Genomic DNA, 22254 nt, shown 5'->3' on the forward strand with positions numbered 1-22254 from the left:
TATCACTAAGCTCTCTACATGAGATGATACTGTTTTATCTATAGTTGACAAAATATGATGGAGACTATGTACTGTTTATATATCTAGTGTATAATAGGGGTGAAATGATACAATACCTCCTCGATTCGATTTTTGATACTTTAGTCTCGATTCAATGATTTTCGATTCGATACAATAGCATGTTCCAAATTCTTTAAAATGCTTCGATTTTTTTTTTTATGTTTATTGTATTTATTGCTCTCTGGAAATAAATTCTACATAATATAAAGGCGTTTAACATAAAGCAACACTCGTATTACTTGTCCTAAAGCCTAACTGTCACCATACCCAAGATTTATACATTGGGGGTGCATTTTTCAACTCGACTGTCCATTTTGGTACAGCAAAGTTTACTCGTACGTTGATTGGGCAATTTTCAATTCCATTGGGCAATCAGAAACCGTGTTATAAAAAACAATGTATGCTTTGATTCTAGAACTGTATCGAACCGAAACAGACCCAGAATAAATCGAATCAAGACCTCTACATCTCTATTCGTCCACATCGCGATGCATCATTTCACCCCTAGTGTATAATACTAGTTATCCACTTGAACATACTACCCATCTGTTTTTAATTGGTTACTTAGTAAGAATTTACACTCAACAGCGTACAGGTGTATACTCGTCAAGGTTAACGAATCGCCACTCCAGAGAAGCACCACAATGTGTTTTATCCAATGTTGTCAAACACCTTTTATACTCTTTTTGTTGCAATTGCGAAATTGGTAATTGCCAGATGAAATCTTCAGTTAAGGAGGTATCCTACACCAGAGAAATTTGATGTAGATGAAAAGTAGAGGATATGTACAGCAATATTTTTGAAGTTGAAAAATTTTCAACTTTATTTTATTTTGTCAAAAAATACAGTTTTAGTAAATGATAATATGTGGAAGAAAATTTTAAAAACTGAAAAAAATATTGGGATGAATCTGTACCAATATTTTTTCAGAGAGCAACAGTTCTGCAGCTAATGCAGTCAATGAAGTAAAAGCTTAAAGGTATTCATTTGCAAAATGAATTTAATTTTTGAAAATACATGAGAGCATGAACTGCGATACTTCACGCCAGCATACTTCATGGAACATGTCAGTGCTTTATAAAAAGAATGCCATGTGAAGTGTTGCAATTCATACCCTCATGCTTTTCAAAAATTTATGTTTCATATTTACTAGTGTTGAAAAATCGGGAAGATGTTATGAATGCATATTGATGTTGTAATAAAAAAAACCTCAAATGTGTAAGAAATTAAAGGGATAGGCTGAATTTGTTTTTGTTATTATTTATGAATTTTGGTGGGGTTTTTTTACAGCCTAGAAATGCCTAGAGATTTTTCATGGTAAGGAAGTGATGGCAGATATACTGAAGCCGTTGACAGATCCTGTAATGAATGCAGGCAGCCCTGTCCATCGTGAAGACAATGTGTGCTCTTTTGACTCTGTACCAGAGATTCAGGACAAGTTAGCAGACAGCGATGAGGACACAAGATCTAACTCCGATCATGCTGATGACATCAGCAGTCTTACAGAGGACACCCCAACAGCCCCTGGTAAAGACGAGACTGATGGAGATGTTAACAATATTGAACAGGACGCTGCCATCAATGAAAATTCAGAAAATGATCCATGTGTGAAAGATACAAAAGACATGTCTGTACAAGCTGAGGACAAAAGTTCTGATTTGGACGAGTCTGTGAATGAAAAGGTGGAAGGTGATGAGGAGGTCGCGGAGACTGAAATGCAGACGGAAGAAGAGGAGGAGGAGGAGGGGATTGAAATCAACGAGAGCGACATCGTGAAGGCAACTGATGTCTTTGGAAAGGGAAAACGTCAGCATGTGAAAAAAGTGGATGGAGAATTCACGGAAGATTTTGAAATTAAAGACTCTACCCCACAGCATAGATACAGTACGTTTTCTGTCACTTTAAAAGCATCATATATTATTTATCTTTCATTTATGATGTACATGTTTGACACAAACTATCATTTTCATTTGTTTGGGTTTTTTTAGTTCGTTTGAACTTAAAAAGATTAGTTGAAGAAACTTGCATCTGAGATGTCGGGGATTAATATTAACCCTTTAATCAAGTAGGCAAATGGACTATTGACCCTTCAGATTTCAATGATATTTACAAGCTCTTATGAAAGACACATATACCAGGAAATGAATTACTAGTATGCTGTGTAAATGTAGGAACCCAAACATGCCCTTTAAAATTGCCAGGTTATGTGTGAATAGTCAGACAATGTCACATGTATATATATATCTACATCATCATACATTTAAATCACTTTATTCATAAATCAATACATAACAAACAAAACTACGGTTTTGATAAGAAATTGTGTTTATTACTGACGTTGTAACAACAGAGGAAATTCTGGTAGCCAAAATGGACCAGTATTATAAAAAGAATTTAACTTTGTTGTATGTATTGGTATTCAATAGTCTTGGGCACTGTTCACTTTTGTCCTAGGGTGTCCGTAGAAACTCTGTAATAAATTGGCGATGATTTATAGATTTGTCATAGACATGATTATCAGCACTTATAATACGCCAGATAGTCAATACCACATTACTGGAGCTGAAAAAAAGCCACTTCCAAATTCATCACTCCACACCGTTGTCTACTTTCTATAATCATAAATGCTTCCTTGCAAACGACGATAAAAAGAAATTCATTGAAAATTCATGTCAGAGTGTTTTTATATTTTCCTTTATTTCTTGTTACATTCAGTCACGATCAGTGACAGTACACCATCACTAAAACTACCTACGTACATGATTTCGTATCACAATGGGTTTATGTGTGTCCAAGTTCTTGCCATGTCAGCTTTTTGTGATTTTTTAAATGTACGAATTAAAAAAAAATTAAAACCATGCAGGAATGGACATTTACGATTTTCGCATATTCAACATTCTGCCAAATTACCTGCATTGATCCTGTCGAATTATCAGTCTCCGGACTGGGAGTCAGCTTAAATTGTCGGAGTATGTGACTAGTAGGTGAGGCTTATGGCCCAGAAGTCTGTTGTTTATATTATGATAATAATATTGTTATGTGCAATGTTTGCAGTGAATAGAAAGGCTGGTCTGGTCTCTGAAGAACAAAGAGAACTCCTACTGAAACCATTCAAAGAAGGTGAGAACTGTACATAGAAATAAATATCAGATAACAGCGTACACTTTAATCCTCAGAAATGTCAGATTTATGAAATGTGTGTTAAGTATTTATTTTATTTTGTAAAGAGAAGGAGAGGTTGTATAAATTAATACATATTTTGATATGTTTTTAGGATGGAGAAGGGAAGTTGTATTTCGAAGTACATACACCCCTGTCACGAACAAAGGGGCCACGAAGTCAGTTCCTGCCGATGTTTATTATCACCCCCCAGAGGGAAAGAAACTGGTAAGTTTTGTCACCTCAGTTCCTTATACAGTTAAACTTGATCAATCTGACACCAGTGTATTCTGAAATTTTTTCTCCAGGTCCTGTACACTGTACAATCCAGTGTCCTGTCTAATCTGACATCCTGTCTAATCTGACACCCTGTCTAGTCTGACATCCTGTCTAGTCTGACATCCTGTCTAGTCTGACATCCTGTCTAATCTGACATCCTGTCTAATCTGATATCCTGTGTAATCTGACAATCTGTCTAATCTGACACCCTGTCTAATCTGACATCCTGTCTAAACTTGAATAGCATTTCAGATTAGACAGGTTTCACTGTAACACTTTTTGTAATTAATAGCTAATGTGAATACAAAATTACTTGCACATGTGATGTACATGTGCATTTGTATACACATTTCTTCTGGTTTACCAAGAAGACCAGGAGGTATTTAATAATCACTTAATGACTGTCGAACTGTTGAAGTTTTGAAATTTTAGATATAAAGATTTTTAACTATTATAGGATTTAACATTCTTTTTGAAGAATTTATTGATGTGTAAACTCCGGACATTTTACTCACAAACTGAATAAAAGTGCAAAGCACTTTTATGTTAAGTTTGTGAGTAAAATGTTCGGAGTTTACACATCGATAAATTCTTCAAAAAGAATGTTTGATTCTTATAATTCCAATTCATTCACTTTATTTACAATTGCAAAAATTTGAATAGTTTCCCCACACTATGCTGTTTGTTTTCAGGCGTGTATGAATATGTCACGATTTTGGGTTTATTGATGTATAAACTCTTGTTCGGCTTTATTTTTGTCCAATCAAAACAATTGTAATGAATAACATTGGAATTATTTTGTTTTAAAATGTATGATTGATGGAGATTCATGATTTTATTTGGAGGTTTTTAAGCAGTGCAATTGAATGTTGATGAGTATAATAATGTCTCACAAATGTAAAATGATTGTGTAGCCTGGGTCAACACACTCGCTGCAACCTGAGTTTGATCCCCATGATTGATTGGGAGAGGTTGTATATGAGATGGTATTGTGGTCACCCACCCAGACACGTGGGTTTCCTCCAGGTACTCCAGTTTCCTCCCACAAAATGACCCCTAGCACCAACATCCATGCAAGTTGGTAGATAGCTAATGTTCATTGTTGTTGGTATGTCCGACTTTAAAAATAAAGATTATTATGTTTATAATCATCTGATCATTTTTTACAGAGATCAATGGTAGACATTACGAAATACTGTGAGTATATGATTTAATATTTGCAAATTTACATCAATTAGATTTTAGAAATAATGTGTAAAAATTTGTTTATTCACACCTACCTTTTTAATTTTAGTGGTTATGACAGATTCAGAGTTGCAGATAGAAAACTTTTCATTTATACGCAAACCAATCTTAGAACCTCCTTTTGAGGTTGTCCGATCCTCAGGAACAGTAGGTCGTGGCAGTTTTGGGTCACCAAAAACACCAAAATTGAGCAAGGAATCAAAACCGCAAGTTGTTATTGAACGAGATGGAGAGGAAAAGGTGCTATCAGAAGGGGGACAACTCGGTATTAGTCAGGTCAGAAGATACATGTAATGCTCTCAGTTTTACTGCAGTCAGTGTAAAGTTTGACCAGCCCATCCATATGTTAAAGAAATTGCTATGATACAATGTCCAGATGTTATTGGAAATATAGATATGTGAAAGAAAATATCATTTTACACAGAAACAGTATAATTTGGTATTTGAATAAGTTTTTATAGTCAAGTAAATGAATTACAGAAAATAAGCAAATTCATGTTTGAAAAGATATCACTAAATACTATTTTTCTGTGAGCAGGTTGGATTTGTGAAAAGAAAGAGAGGACGGCCCCCAAGCAGTATTAACCGAAACTTTATGCCACGGACTGGAATAGCACGGAAAAGGGGTAGGCCCCCCAGTACTACCAAGTCCATAAAAATCATCAAATTATCTAATGATAATGCTGGGATACCTAAAGTGGAATCACCTGAGTCTTCCTCTCCAGATGCACCATCCCCCAAACGATCAAAGCCCACAGCAAGGAAAAGCACAACACAGGGTGTACCCAAGCCATTCAAGGCAGCTAAACCTGTTGTGAGGTAGGCAATCACCACACCAGACTGGTTCATCAGCTCACTGGAATGGTTCATTAGTTCACTGGACTGGTTCATCAGTTCACCAGAATGGTTTGCAAGCTCACCAGACTGGTTTATTTGCTTTATTATAGACCATGTTTCAGACTGTCTTTATCACAGACTTGGGGGTCAGTCAATTTGAACTATTTAAAAAACTAATTGTAGTAGTCCTTTTCAAATGAAAGTGAGTGGATGATAGTCTGTACAGGTACCTGTAGCAAACATCCTCTATTTCTTCACAACTATCACAGTGGCCCAGTGATTAGGGTGCCTGTTTCACAACCAAATATTTTCAATCCCAGCGAGCATGTTAAGCCTAAGGTGTTTACAGTACCCACAACGTTATTCTTGATAAACGATAGAACACGATACACGCACGATAGAACACGATACACGCACGATAGAACACGATACACGCACGATAGAACACGATACACGCACGATAGGATAGGATACATGCACGATAGGATAGGATACACGCATGATAGAACACGATACACGCACGATAGAACACGATACACGCACGATACGATAGGATACACGCACGATACGATAGGATACACGAGGGGGTTATTTTGCATCAAGCTCTAAGTTCATGGCTCATTCAACATCTCAAGTTATTGTCATAACGACCGCTTTAAAAAAATCAACCGCACTTCATCTGTTAGATATTTTTACACTATGAATGATAATTGATAGTCATAAGTAATTGGAACATATTTATTTGAATTGATATTTTGTTAACAAAACATAAATAAACTGTTTAAAAAACAAACAAAACCTGGCTTGTTATAAATTCGCAATTTTGAAACACTTAGTGTGTAAAAAATTCAAATAATCATCAAAATCAACATAAATTTCCAGTATCTACACGTACGACTACAAGTAAAAAAAAAAACAACGATGACAGCGGAATCGTGCCCAGTTGAGCAGAATTTTGGGGATGCAACACCCTTGCACCCTTTTAAAACTTAATCTTCTGAATGTGTGAAATATATATCACATTAAAAACAGAGGTTCTATGTCACAGAAGGTATTGACATGATGAAGTCTCACTGCTCCAGTCTTGAACGCCATACACACACGTAAGTAAAATTAACGCCATACACACATGTAAGTAAAATTAACGCCATACACACATGTAAGTAAAATTAACGCCATACACACATGTAAGTAAAATTAACGCCATACACACATGTAAGTAACATTAACGCCATACACACATGTAAGTAACATTAACGCCATACACACATGTAAGTAACATTAACGCCATACACACATGTAAGTAACATTAACGCCATACACACATGTAAGTAACATTAACGCCATACACACATGTAAGTAACATTAACGCCATACACACATGTAAGTAACATTAACGCCATACACACATGTAAGTAACATTAACGCCATACACACATGTAAGTAACATTAACGCCATACACACATGTAAGTAACATTAACGCCATACACACATGTAAGTAACATTAACGCCATACACACATGTAAGTAACATTAACGCCATACACACATGTAAGTAACATTAACGCCATACACACATGTAAGTAACATTAACGCCATACACACATGTAAGTAACATTAACGCCATACACACATGTAAGTAACATTAACGCCATACACACATGTAAGTAACATTGTGTGGTGCTTCACCTATAGCTGTCCCGTGTCTGTGTTAGAACAGGTCCTCAGTACCCCTAGTCTTCATGTCTGTGTTAGAACAGGTCCTCAGTACCCCTAGTCTTCAGGTCTGTGTTAGAGTAGGTCCTCAGTACCCCTAGTCTTCATGTCTGTGTTAGAACAGGTCCTCAGTACCCCTAATCTTCATGTCTGTGTTAGAACAGGTCCTCAGTACCCCTAGTCTTCATGTCTGTGTTAGAACAGGTCCTCAGTACCCCTAGTCTTCATGTCTGTGTTAGAACAGGTCCTCAGTACCCCTAGTCTTCATGTCTGTGTTAGAACAGGTCCTCAGTACCCCTAGTCTTCATGTCTGTGTTAGAGTAGGTCCTCAGTACCCCTAGTCTTCATGTCTGTGTTAGAACAGGTCCTCAGTACCCCTAGTCTTCATGTCTGTGTTAGAACAGGTCCTCAGTACCCCTAGTCTTCATGTCTGTGTTAGAACAGGTCCTCAGTACCCCTAGCTTGTCTTCAGCGGCAACTAAATGGGGTGATCCTTCGGATGAGACCACAAAAACTGAGGCCCTGTGTCACAGGTGTGGCACGATAAAGATCCCTCCCTGCTCAAAGGATGAAAGCGCCGAGCATAGGCCTCAATTTTGTAGCCCTTCACCGGCAATGGTGACGTCTCCATTTGAGTGAAAAATTCTGGAGAGGGACGTTAAACAATATAAATCAATCAATCATCAATATCTGGTGAGATCTTTCAGTGAATGGAATGTATATATGATATAACATGCAAATAAACAAAAGATTTATACATGTAAAATGCATACGAGTTGGTACATTTGAGCTTTTACTTGCATTAATGATATTGTAGCCCTGAGATTTTACTTGCATTAATGATATTATTGTAGCCCTGAGACTTTACTTACATTAATGGTATTGTTGTAGCCCTGAGATTTTAGAAGAGCTGTGTAACTTACACTGTCCTGGGAGGAACATGGTACCCCCTTCATTGCAGTGCATTGTCTGTTTGTGTCTGTTCCATCCAGAGTGTGTCAACACCGACCAAGACATCGAGGATTTTGTTTGTCTGGTCAGTATTCACTTACTATTTGACAAACATGTTCTTACTGCATACAGAGGAAATTATCATTCTTTGAATGAAAATTTATTTCAGAATTAAACATTCTTTTTGAAGAATTGATCAATGTGTAAACTCTAGACACTTTACTCACAAACTTAATAACAGTGCAAAGCACTTTTATGTTAAGTTTGCGAGTAAAATGTGTAGATTTTTTGCATTGATAAATTTTTTTAAAAATATGTTTGATTCATATAATTCCAATTTGTTTCCTATTTTAAAAAGATTAAAATTTTGAGTATTTTCCTTGCTGAGTCTCCGAAAATTGCATTATTTGTTTTCAGGCGTGTATGAATACATCACATTTTCAGATTTTTTATGTTTGAATTTTGTTCAGCTTTGTTTTTGTCCAATCAAAACAACCATAATAAATAACACTGTAATTATAGGAAAAGTATTTAGTGTTGTTACATGTATATGATTGAATAATACAAAGCTTTCTGATAGGCTGAGATCCAACATTGTAGAATAAATGGAATGTCATGTTCGCCTCCATATGTCTGCAAGGTTGCCTCTAAACACTGCATTGAACTAGCTGACTAGATAACAGTTTAAGTTCCACTAAATCTGCAACTGTTCTTGTGCACAAATCACTCCTAAACTCTTATCAATTCTTTATCATTTTAGAAAATCTTTGTAAATACATGTTCACACAATTCTAAATACATATACATACATGTACAAACACATACACAAGCAGAACAGTAAACCTATCATCCTTAAAGGAAGTAACATTTGAAGTGAATGCCAATGGTTAATTTCATACTAGCAGAGAAAGAGAGAGAGAAAGAGAAGTCCAAAAGTGTAGAATTTGAACATGTTAATAGATTTAGTGGGCCAATTACTGACTTTAACAGAAGACTGCAACAGAAGTTGCATTGTATGTTAACCAATATCTATGACATAGATATGAAGAATCTCAATTCAAATCCTAGGATTATCAGTTTTCATTGAGGAATGCATCGGTTATGAATATATATTCACATAATGGATCACAATGATGCAGTGTTGAGAGAGATTTAGAACTGATCAAGATGATAATGTTCTGATCGAGTATTCAGTCAGAAAGATGACTGAGTGTTGAATTGGTTACTTTATTTTATATTCTCTTTGCCATTACTTTGAATATGTGATCATACATTGATTTCCACAGAGATGTGTGACCGGATCGTCCTCTGTAAAGCAACAGAAGCCACAAAAAATGATGAAGCTGTACCCATTCTCAATGTTGAACACTAACGGGAAGTCCATCTCGGCGACAGTGGTCACTCCACCAACGGCTCGAGTGGTCAATTCTGTCAGTGTTCCTTCAGTAGTAGCTCCACCAATCACTGCCTCCACCAGTGTGGTGACCACATCCACCGTCGCCGTGAAGCAGGAACCCATGGATTTAGAGGAATACACCCAGGACAAGGGAAAGAACGACGTAAGTCCGACAACTTTAGGATCCCTGAAGTCTGTTCTGGATAAGAGAAGTGTTGGTGTGTCATCTTCTGCCATGCCAGTGTTACTGAACACTTTCAGTGGGTCCCAGGCAAGCTTAGCCTTCAATGGACATAGTCCACAAATAAGTATGACGGCCAGTAATAGATTGGTGTCCCCTAACTCCCCAGCATTCACAGCAATTCCAAATTTGCCAATCTTTAATCCATTACACGCACCAAGTCTACTAGGTCATCTTCGTGCACCTTCAAATGCAGTCCCCCAGCCTAGGGCAGCTTTCTCATGTACAACATTAAATTATTCCTATCCAAATGCATCAGCAGTTTCACAGCCCCCTCCTAAACTCACTGCTGCTCCCACGCCTAAATCCAGCCCAGACACCAATGGCATTGAAATCACTCAGACAACGAAAAATGGCCAGTTACTAACATTACCTAGTGCAGTGGCAAAAAGACTGAATCTCAAGCAGCCATTGGCACTGAAGATTAACAATATGCAAATAACCGTGCCCCCGTCCTGCCTGTTAGTAACGGCAGATGGTCTGAAAGTGTTCTTGCCCCCCAAAACATTTCCTGTTCAACTTGGGGAGACAGCAAAACTATGTGTTACAGTGACAAATGACAAGTCTTCATCCCCGAAAACCAAGATCAGTGTAAATATTGGTGATGGTAGCGCCAGCCTGAAGGAACAGAATGAGACTCCAGATTCCAAGAGCAGTCGTTCAGCGAGACATTCAAAGTCTGGAATCAACCCAGGGAGCTGTCACATCAAAATGTTGTATGGAGGGTTCGACTGTATGCTGTGTATATTTCAGTATCTCAATATGCATGATCTGGCACGGTAAGCTAAGTACAGGAAATGTAAGAAATCAGTTCATGAAGATACCATACAGATCAATTTTCTTACTTATTACTTTCTCTTCTTTTTTTTTTATGTAGAGTGAGTTTGGTTTGTCGGACATGGAGGGCCTTGGCACGAAATCCAATGCTTGTAAGTCAGTAACAACATTCACTACTCTGAACTCCTTATTATTTCCTTGAAAGAGGATGGAATCGATGTAGTATTAATACAGTGCATCTGTGACCTTGAATGAAAGAGGACGGAATCGATGTAGTATTAATACAGTGCATCTGTGACCTTGAATGATTTAGTAATGCCAAGGTGTGATCTGTGACCTTAAAGGGACTGATTCACGATTTTCTCCAAAATTTTAATTTTCACTTTTAATGATCAAAATCTACTGTCTAATATGTTTAAAAGATTTCACATAAAAGTTAAGGTTGTACATTATCACGGAAGCTCATTTTATAGAGTTCGTTATTTGTTTTGTAAACAAAGATTGCAGTATGTTATTGTTTACGAAATTTTCAAAAGAAATGGATATCGATCTAAGTTGATTATAACTTTCACATTTCAAGCATTCTTCGGATAAAATGTTTCATCTAAAAGTTAAAATGTGCGACTATGCAAAATTAAGATGCTTTATATTACAACATTGATATGTCACTTATTTGTTTGTATACATAAAAAGAATCGAGTCTTTGTTTACATAACGCATATTTAAGGCTAAAATATAGCTTTTATTCTGGCATTCAGAAGGTTAAAATTTTGGTTGTCAACATTAAATGAATTATACTTTTAATATTAAACATCAAAAATAAAAACTAATTTGTTCAAAAATCGTGAACCAGTCCCTTTAAATGATTTAGTAACACCACGGTGTGATCTGTGACCTTAAATGATTTAGTGACACCACGGTGTGATCTGTGACCTTAAATGATTTAGTGACACCACGGTGTGATCTGTGACCTTAAATGATTTAGTGACACCACGGTGTGATCTGTGACCTTAAATGATTTAGTGACACCACGGTGTGATCTGTGACCTTAAATGATTTAGTGACACCACGGTGTGATATGTGACCTTAAATGTCCTATTTGCCTTTGTTAAATGAGGCAACAAGTGGTCAATTGAACACTGATATCATCATTGAATGAATCTAATTATATACAATTATTTTGTACTTCAAAAGCAGTTAATATAACATATAATGTTTTTTATCTAAATAGTGGCATGAAGTCAAACTTAGAAATGTGAAGGTGGTGGATTGGACAAAGGCTGTCAAGTTTCTTCTCTACAGAGCAGTTCATTCTCTGGTAAATATACTCTAGCTGTACCTTCTAGTCACAGTAATCTCCAATGAAAGATCAGTTTAAAGACAATGTTTTTATGATAGCAAATCTAAGCTACATGTAATATGACTTTTAACTAAAAAAAACTCGGACAAGCAAATACAAAATGTTTAGAGCTATTCCAGCAAAAAACGTATGGGGGGAGGGAAGGCAGTTGATATTTTTTTTGGATTTGGGAAAATGTATTTGTATGGGTAGTGGTGAGTAGGAAAAATGTATTTGTATGGGTGGTTGTCTTCTTGATTAAGGTAGTACTCCACATCGTCATAATGGCTGACTTCCTTTAAAAACATGGATGAAAAAATCGATATCAGCAATATTTGACTTTTCCTTTTCCATTTAAATACCTAACCGAGTAGCTCAGTAAGTTAGAATACTGACTGTTGAACTGTAGTTCGCAGGTTTGAGTCCAGCAGGGGTTTTAAATTTTTTTCAGATTACCTTCTACTAAAAATGTATTTTTTGACAAAATAAAGTAAATTTGAAAATTTTCAACTTCAAAATATTGTTGTACATATCCTCCACTTTCGATCTACTTCAAATTTCTCTGGTGTAGCATACATCCTTAAAAAAAACATATGGGGACTAGTGAATTATGATAAAAGTTAAGACATTACAGAGTCTGTATCATATGTTGCAAAATTTCTTTTATTATAAAAGAAGAGGAAGAAGAAAAACAGAGCCATCCTACATTATGTATGAAAAAAGATTGATAAATGGGCAGATAACTCTATTCAAAGTAAATGTTTCAGTTTGGGTGGAAATGACAACAAGAAAAAATGAAAACGAAATGTTTTCTGTTGGAGTGACATGATTAGAAGTAACGCCATATCCAGATATGATCTATTAAGGGATATTTTTAGCGAACTCAGAAGGGAACGAGAAGAAAATTTTGTACGAGTTAAGAAAGAAGTTGCAGCCATAAGCCCACCGAAACGTGTTTCCACATTTTTATCAGCCAATGGCTTAGGCAATTATTCTCAGGTCTTTCAAGCTAATGATAATATCCGCATTCATGTAAAAAAAAAAATTAAAAATGTGCCCGAATTTTCTCAGAACGTTGTGATGTGCCACACGTGTCTGAAACACCAACATGTGCAACCTGTTTTAACACACAGGCCCATGTCGAGGAGGACAAGGTTCGAACCTACAACACTGCTAGAAGACCAAATGCTAAACATTAGGCCACTACGGTAGTGTAATAATTTTGGTATGAGCGGTTCGCTATTAAAATCAACATGCTTAGGATGACATAACAGCTTGAGTTTGGCTAGAGAATGGATCACAAACTACAATATCAACGTTTATATATTTATTCACATTAATGTAGTCAAAATTAATTTGGGTAATTTGTTCATATAAATCACCACAAATTCTGGCTTATCTAAAAAAAATAGTTGCATGCACATAGGATTAAGACCAATATGAACTTGTTATACCCCCCGCAACAAGTTGTGGGGGGTATACTGGAATCGGGTTGTCCGTCTGTCTGTCCGTCCGTCCGTCCATCCGTCTGTAGACGCAATGGTTTCCGGACTCTAAAACATTATCCTTTCCACCTACCGTCACCATATCATATATATGGACTACCCATGGGATGAAGATGTTCCCTATCGATTTTGGGGTCAAAAGGTCAAAGGTGAAGCGCACTGAACATCGAAGTAGCAATATAGTTTCCGGGCTTTAAAGCGTTATCCTTTCCACCTACAGTCACCATATCATACATATGGACTACCCATGGGATGAAGATGTTCCCTATCGATTTTGGGGTCAAAAGGTCAAAGGTGAAGCGCACTGAACATCGAAGTAGCAATATAGTTTCCGGGCTTTAAAGCGTTATCCTTTCCACCTACAGTCACCATATCATACATATGGACTACCCATGGGATGAAGATGTTCCCTATCGATTTTGGGGTCAAAAGGTCAAAGGTGAAGCGCACTGAACATCGAAGTAGCAATATAGTTTCCGGGCTTTAAAGCGTTATCCTTTCCACCTACAGTCACCATATCATACATATGGACTACCCATGGGATGAAGATGTTCCCTATCGATTTTGGGGTCAAAAGGTCAAAGGTCACGTGCACTGGACATCGAAGTAGCAATATGGTTTCCGGGCTCTAAAGCGTTATCCTTTCCACCTACAGTCACCATATCTTACATATGGACTACCCATGGGATGAAGATGTTCCCTATCGATTTTGAGGTCAAAAGGTCAAAGGTCAAGCACACTGAACATCGAAGTAGCAATATGGTTTCCGGGCTCTAAAGTGCTATCCTTGCCACCTACAGTCACCATATCTTACATATGGACTACCCATGGGATGAAGATGTTCCCTATTGATTTTGGGGTCAAAAGGTCAAAGGTCACGCGCACTGGACATCGAAGTAGCAATATGGTTCGGTTTGTCATGCCATTTGTTTTTTTAACACTCAGAAAAGAGGTAGTTTATACCTATTACCAACACCCTTTGGGAGATTTGGGTAAGCGGGGGGTATTCTTAGTGAGCATTGCTCACAGTACCTCTTGTTGAAACTGAATTCTACCTTTAAAGGAAAATCTTAATATACAGGTGATTTCAATATTGAATTCTTAATTCTATTTGTATGGGTGGTGGTGGCAGGGGAGAATCTATTTGTGTGGGTGGTGGTAGCAGAGGAAAATTTAATTTTATTGGTGGTTGTCTTAAAAATAAAGTGCCTTCCCTCCCCCCCATATTTTTTTTTACTGGAATAGCCTTTACATTATTCTTTAATATCATCATGTATGTTTAAGTACAGCAGGGAAAGTTGCATTATATGTAAATTTAATGGTGGAGCTTGTGATTGCAGAATTTACGAGGTATGGAGCACTTTGAGAATCGCAATCACACTTGGCACCAGTTTTTGTCGATGGTACCCAGGTTAACCTGCATTCAGGATATCCACTTTGGCCTGGTTCCCGGCTCTGTTCTGCAACATGTTTGTGAGAAGATGCCTCATCTTGAGGTGATCACGGCGGAGTGGATCAGTGATCATGATGATGAACAGAAATGGTAAACATACATATATATTGAAAGGTGCTATAGGGAAACAGACATGTTCGCAAAAACTACAAACCTAATTAACATACCTATTTTTTAGCTCTTCTGAGCCAAAGGCTCAAAGAGCTAATGCTATGGCCATTTGTGCGTTGTGCGTAAACTTTTTAGAAAAAGGGCTATAACTCAAGAACCCCATGGCCAATTTTTTTCAAATTTGTTACAGGGTATCATTGGCTCAAGGGCTTTCATACATACTAAATAGAGGGATGTGACCCTTTAACAAGGGGAGATAATCAGGAAAATACAAACAAAAGTAGTGGTTGCTAAAAAATCTTCTTCTCAAGAACCACTGGGCAGATTATCACCAAACTTACACATAAGGATGAGGATATGTTGTAGATTAAAAATTGTTCAAGGCATTACCCTGGGGCAAAGGTCGTGGTCTCAAGGTCACTTCAAAGTTGACCTAAATTTATATTTCCTTAAATCTTTGATATTTTAGTCATTATAAGGACTAGGATCATCAAATTTTGACAGTTGATGCATCTTAGGACCTTGTGTCAAGTTGTCTCAAAAGTAGGTCACGGTGACCTACTTTTTGAATTTTGCAGGTATTTATTTTAAAATTAATTTTGATGCATATCTTGGACACTTTGAAGCCTATGATCATCAAAACTTGTCAGTTGGTGGATCATGGGACCTTGAAATGCGTCAACTGAAAAATAGGTCACCGTGACCTACTTTCTGAATTTTATGGTTTATCATTTATAGATATTTTTTAAGTTGTTATTTCAAATACCGAGAGGTTTAGAATCATCAAATCTTGTAAGTTGATGCATTTTGAGGCCTTGAAACATATTTATAAAAAAAAAAAAAGTAGGTCACAGTGACCTACTTTTTGAATTTTGCAGATATTCAAATTTCACATTTTCAATTTTAGATGCATATTTTGGACACTGTAAAACCTAGGATCATCAAACTTTGTCAGTTGATGCGTCTTCAGTCTTCGGTTTGTGTCGACCAAAAAGTAGGTCACCGTGACCTACTTTTGGTATTTGACAGCTAAATTACTATATTTCAGACACTATTTGACCTACAATCATCAAACTTTGTCAGTTGATGCATCTTGAGTCTTCGGGGTGTATCGACCAAAAAGTAGGTCACTGTGACCTACTTTTGGCATTTGACAGTTATATTTATATATTTCAGTCACTAATTGACCTACAATCATCAAACTTTGACAGTTGATGCATCTTGAGTCTATGGAGTGTGTCGACCAAAAAGTAGGTCACCTTGAGCTACTTTTGGAATTGGACGGCTATATTTATATATTTCAGATACTATTTGACCTACAGTCATCAAACTTTGTCAGTTGTTGGGTCTTGCATGTTCGAAGGGTTTCGACCAAAAAGTAGGTCAACTTGACCTACTTTTGGAATTGGACGGCTATATTTATATATTTCAGATACTATTTGACCTACAGTCATCAAACTTTGTCAGTTGATGCGTCTTGCATGTTCGGAGTTCGCTGACCAAAAAGTAGGTCACCATGACCTACGATTGGAATTTGACAGCTATATTTCAATATTCAGATACTAATTGGCTTAAAATCATCAAACTTTGTCAGTTGATATTTCTTGGGTTCTCAAAATGTGTAAACCAAAAAGTAGATCACATTGACCTACTTTTTTTGAATTCTTAGGATTTAACTAAAGATTTAGAATACTAAGAGGCTAAGAATAGAAATGGTGGGGTTGTACAATTTATCAGAAGAGCGATTCTAGGCCCTTGGGCCTCTTGTTTTTTATAGATTTCTATATAGTTAATTTACATAACCTACATTTTAATGTACATACTGTAGATTCCGTATTTTATGTGACCATTTAATATTGCAAAATGACTCGTAGACATCAAATCGCAAGATCATGAGTGGTCCGTAAGTGTTGTTCATGAGTTTTTACATGTATTTCAGCAGTTTAAAGATAAAAGGAATTTTATTTCCAGAGTGGTGCTTCCCGTTAAATTATGAACTAATGAATTCCTTGCGTGTATTTAGGAATCTACAGTATTCAGATGATTTGACATGTACATGCCATCTTCTCCAATTTTAAGTGATCTCTAAAATAGGCAAATATTGGGGATATTTTTTAGGAGGGTGGGAAGGTTGGGTTGAGTGGGGTTTTTTTTTTTGTCATTCCATCCAATCTGCTTTTAACTACATCTGTCTGTCTAGCATGAATTTCTAGCATTTTCATCTTCTTATCTAGAAACACTGGGCCAATATGGCACAAAATATCTTTGGGTAAAGGAGATTAATGTCTCTTCAAATAATGTGTTTATTTGTTTTACGATCTACATCCTGTAAAGAATTTGTCACTCATTTGAAGACATCACCAAATTTTAAGTTAAGTGCCATAAATTAAGAATTTAGACCTATGTACAGTGCTCAGGGCTGTAGTGTTGAAGTTTCTTTATTGTGCTAATGCCTGCTGTAACATGAGACCTCTCATCTGAAAGACCCACGACTCTGATGTCTAAATATTGAGCATCTAGTGAAAAAGCAATCTCCACCTATGTTAAGAGTCTTAGGTTTGAAGCAGCTTACTGTAAATACAAGCAAGGCTCAAATTCATGAAGAGAAAGCTCTGATCTACTGTGACCGGTTTGTTCATGTGAAGTGAGATAGAAATTTTAAAAAAGTGAATTGGGGTGTTTTCTTAAGAAACACATTGTCAGGAAAGCCAAACGTTGCATGAAAGCTTCATAATGACAATTCTTATCCATACCATAACTAGTGAGACTATGAAAGGGCCACAATAGGGTTTTAAGATTTTCAGTACTTTGTGTCAATTGTAGTTTTCTGGAATTTTCTACTCTCTGGGTTTTTTTTTTAAACTTAGAAAACTGAAATTTGATATATGGTTGTCTAGTGAGTAGATATAAGTTAAGTTTCACTCTCACAGTTGATTTATTCAAACAAAAATTGTAAGACATAGTCCCATGGTTGACTGAACTTCTCTAATTCTAGACAGTCCCATGGTTGACTGAACTTCTGTAATTCTAGACAGTCCCATGGTTGACTGAACTTCTTTAATTCTAGACAGTCCCATGGTAGACTGAACTTCTCTAATTCGTGTACTGTGTCTAGTTTTGTGTGGTTCTTTTGTTTTTGTTGGGGGGGGGGGGGGGTATTGTGTTTACTGAATAGAATAGATTATGAAATATTTACCTGCTGAACCTGACTGCACATTCAGGAATATGGTAGCGTCTGTATACGAAAGCCTATTAGGATCAATAGAATAGATTATGAAATGAATTCAGTTTAATAACTTAAACAGGGCTGGCAGTGGATATGTACGACTATGCAATACTTGCAGAATGTTTTTTTTTTTTTTGTGTTTACTTAAGGTAGACTAGTAGAGTGCATTCGAGGTCGCCATTCTTCGCACCAGTACAAATTCCTGTCAATCCCGAACGTCAAGTACGCAACCTGAGAAGGTGTTCGAGGTACAAAACTCACACCACCTCTGTAGGTAGTGTGGTCAAAGAACACATTCGTGTCCACATGTTCTGTCAGTTCGTGACTCTAAGAACGGAGCACGAGAACTACGGGAACGGCAATCTCGAATGCACTTGTACAGTGTACAATGTCACATTCTACTAACAGCACATGACAGATTTGAATGACGTATCAGCTATTGTGATATATTCATTATTCATGAAATTCAACAAACCAATGGTGAAGCCTAATCACAGGAATCCTAGAATGTTTTAAATTTTGTGTAGTAATTTTAACAGAAGTCAACAACTAGTTCTAATGAGCATGTGTTTTATTTCACAGGGATCATGTAACTAAACTGAATATTGGAAAATTTAGCTCAGTGCAGAATCTGAAAGAATTAAAGCTTCGAGGAGTTGCTGGACTAGCGCTGCCATCATTTACCCTGAGTGGAGGACTAGATGAACTGTCATCTCTTAAGCAACTTAAAAAGCTGGTGGGTTGTTTACAGTAAACAGTTGACTGTAAAAAGAAATTCTGCATGATGTGAAAAATGTGATTTCTTGTGAAATGCGTTATTAAGCTTGTCCATTTGCAAGTATGAAAGTTGTACGAAAATCTTGTGTGTACATGAAAGTGTATTTTATTATTTACATAAATGGGATTTACAAAATTTGAGAGCAAAATTAAGGTCTACTGTTATCACCGAACCAGGTGGCATTGAATATAAGTTCTTTTCTTTTCCTTTTTTTAATTGCACTTCCTAGGTGTTCCAAATATATGCTTATATATATCTCTCCATGTTATATAAAAGTGAAGTAAACTAGTCTGATTAAACAAACTTAGTCATTTTTTTTTTTTTAATCCGTTGTGATTATTGGGAAGTCTAAATATTGACAATAAATTTTGCATTAAAAAACATCTTCCTTAACATTTATAAAAGTTTCTAAAATGTTCTTTTTAAAGTCATACATGTAAATTAGAATAGAAATGTTTGGTGTCCATGTTGAAATACATGTATTCAGGATAGACAACAGCTAGTGCAATATAGGGTGAAATTATACATGAAATTAACCTAAATTATTTGGTAATATTTATTCAGTATTATTAAACCCTTTTTCAAATTGCAAATTTCTTTTAGAAAACACCCAGCTAGGAGCAGAGATTTTATTTGTGTGAAAACGAATTTCAAGTATACAGAGTAAAATTTATCAAATGTGCCCACATCTTGGGAGCATATTTAGATTGAAAGTTGATTATATTTAATACACATGTAGATGTAGTGTTGATTTCGATCATGTGTGAATGATGAAAATTCATTCAGTGATCATATGGAGACTTTAATGCCTCGTCTTTGTATTGCAGTCTCTGACTACCCTTGCCAATGTTGAGGAATCTGAATTCACTTTCCTAAAGAAGATGGAACAACTAGAATGTCTGGAGATGGGAGATTGTATACGATGGACGTCCAAGGTCTAGTATTTTCATTATATGCTGTAATTTTCCAAAGGGGATAAAAAAACTGACATTGTACAGGCAGGGGAAATTCAAGCTGCATTAAGATTGAGTATCTTGAGGATTTCCTTTTTGCTTTTAATATATTGACCAAACATCTTCAAGATTAACTTTGTGAGATAACATGTATATTGAATTGATAGCATGAGTTCTGCTCAAATTTCCTTTTCCTGTGCCTCAATTCAAACTATCTCCAGAAACTGCATATATTACAAAATTAAAACATGCTACCTGCAGTTGTTTATGTAAGAATTTGTCTATTTCTTCCTAGCAGTTAATGATTTTAACTCCCATTTTTGCATTGCCTTTATAAGATATTTAACCTCAATATCAATGTTATTAAAAATCCTTACACTTTTGTTATTTTCATAGAACTGTAAGTTGAAGAAACCATTGCTGTTTAATTTCAAAAGACGTACTTCAAAGACAAACACTTATACTTTTATCTAGTAGTTAAATTTAAAGAATGATGTTCATGGTGGCTGTTTTACAGACTTATTCCTTGTTGTCCAATCTGAAGAATTTGAGAGTTTTGTGTCTGGAAAATGGTGGAAACATACAAAGCGATGAAGGGCTTGGCCAAGCTCTCAGTCAGATCAAAAGGTGGGAAATTGACGTGTTGTATACAAGCAGTATAGGTGGAGAGGGGTACTTGTCCCCTTTGCAACAGCTCTATTTATAACACTATATACCTGATGAATATGCATGAAATAAACACATCACTACACTAGCTAACCAAATGTTAAAAAAGATTACTTGTGAAGGATTACTATGCTATAGATGTACATTATTTTGGCAATTCTATATTAGTAAAATAAAAAAAGACAATCATTGTCAAAATTAGAAGCTACCATGAATGTACAGTTAAACAACCACCAGTGCACAACGACACCCCCCCCCCCCCCCCCCTTCAACACACACACACACCCTGCACTTATTAAAGGGACTGGTTCACCATTTTTTAACTACACCCCCCCCCCCCCCCTTCAACACACACACATCCTGTACTTATTAAAGGGACTGGTTCATGATTTTTGAAGAAAATGTGTTGCATTTTTTATGTTAAACATTGAAAATATAACTCATTTAATGTTGACCACCAAAAGTTTGACCTGAATGCAAGACTAAAAGCAATATTTTAGCTGTGTTATGTAAACAAAAACTTGAGACTTTTTGTGTATACAAACAAACCAGTGAAATATTAATTTTGCATAGTCACAAATTTTAACTTTTAGATGACACATTAGATAAATTAAACCAAAGAGTGCTTGAAATGTGAAAGATATGATAAACTTAGATCTATATCCATTTCTTTTGAAAATTTCATAAACAATAACATATCGCAATCTTTGTTTACAAATCAAATAACAAACTCTCTGAAATGAGCTTCTGTGATAATGTATAACCTTAATTTTTATTCGAAGTCTTTTAAACACATTAGACAGTAGGTTTTGATCATTAAAAGTGAAAAACAAAATTTTGGGGGAAATCATTAATCAGTCCCTACAAGAATGAATAACCTGTAATTATGTTTCTTTTGTAGTCTGCAGAGGTTGGAACTGACGATGTTTGTGTTGCCAGAGACGGTTATTGGACTGGATCACATCAAGACCTTAGTGGTTTGGCCGAATACTCAAGAAAGCACAGTCGTGAGTGGCTATTTCTTCCAAGTTTTGGGGGTACATGTAGGTAGAAATCATCATGTCTGCGTGGACATTACACAGAAACATTACATGCACATACAGTTCTTGGAACAAAGGTTCTTGATTGGATAGTGTTTCATGACCTGAACCAAGGTCAAATGCCCAAAATTAAGGTTTGTGTTAAAAACCATTCCGAGTATGTCCTGCATGCCCCATTAGGACATCTCGCATTTCTTTTTAATACACGTGTAATATTTGTCAGCAGTAGTAACCGGACCTTTGGAAACCTGAATAAAAAAATTCAGTGCATGTTAATGGTCATTTATAAATTAATTCCCTTGTACTGAACTGCGACTCCCACAATACAGCCATTTCCTCCAACAAAATTGTACAAAAATACTGTAGATTCCTTGTTTTACACGAGAACATAAAATTTGTGAGTGCTCTGGTGATCAAGAGTCTTTACATGTATTTTAGCAATATTATAAATAAAAGCAAGTAATTTTAATTCGTGAGTGACGCTTCTCACGAATTTACACAGTAATAAATTCCTCGCGTATA

The 22254-nt window shown here is 36.2% G+C and overlaps 1 protein-coding gene across 3 annotated transcripts in view; it reads left to right on the forward strand.

Annotated features, from left to right (window-relative positions):
- The window catches only part of LOC125649795 (uncharacterized), a 29422-nt gene that overhangs the window by 4769 nt on the left and 2399 nt on the right, over positions 1–22254 (forward strand). For 2 of the 3 annotated variants that reach the window (XR_008803043.1, XM_056165324.1), the window contains exons 2-16: positions 1351–1944; positions 3115–3180; positions 3335–3447; positions 4668–4695; positions 4793–5019; positions 5282–5562; positions 8188–8332; positions 9534–10663; positions 10762–10813; positions 11893–11979; positions 14846–15048; positions 18878–19031; positions 19901–20008; positions 20544–20653; positions 21594–21699. Coding sequence is in view for 2 of the 3 variants with exons in the window: in XM_056165324.1 (XP_056021299.1) it covers positions 1389–1944; positions 3115–3180; positions 3335–3447; positions 4668–4695; positions 4793–5019; positions 5282–5562; positions 8188–8332; positions 9534–10663; positions 10762–10813; positions 11893–11979; positions 14846–15048; positions 18878–19031; positions 19901–20008; positions 20544–20653; positions 21594–21699 (3366 nt within the window). In the remaining variant the exon portion in view is untranslated. Of the gene's footprint in view, positions 1–990; positions 1040–1350; positions 1945–3114; positions 3181–3334; positions 3448–4667; positions 4696–4792; positions 5020–5281; positions 5563–8187; positions 8333–9533; positions 10664–10761; positions 10814–11892; positions 11980–14845; positions 15049–18877; positions 19032–19900; positions 20009–20543; positions 20654–21593; positions 21700–22254 lie in introns of all 3 variants that reach the window. The other variant, XM_056165325.1, reaches the window with a different exon arrangement.

This window comes from Ostrea edulis, chromosome 5 (genome assembly GCF_947568905.1).
Source record: "Ostrea edulis chromosome 5, xbOstEdul1.1, whole genome shotgun sequence".
NCBI lineage: Eukaryota > Metazoa > Mollusca > Bivalvia > Ostreida > Ostreidae > Ostrea > Ostrea edulis.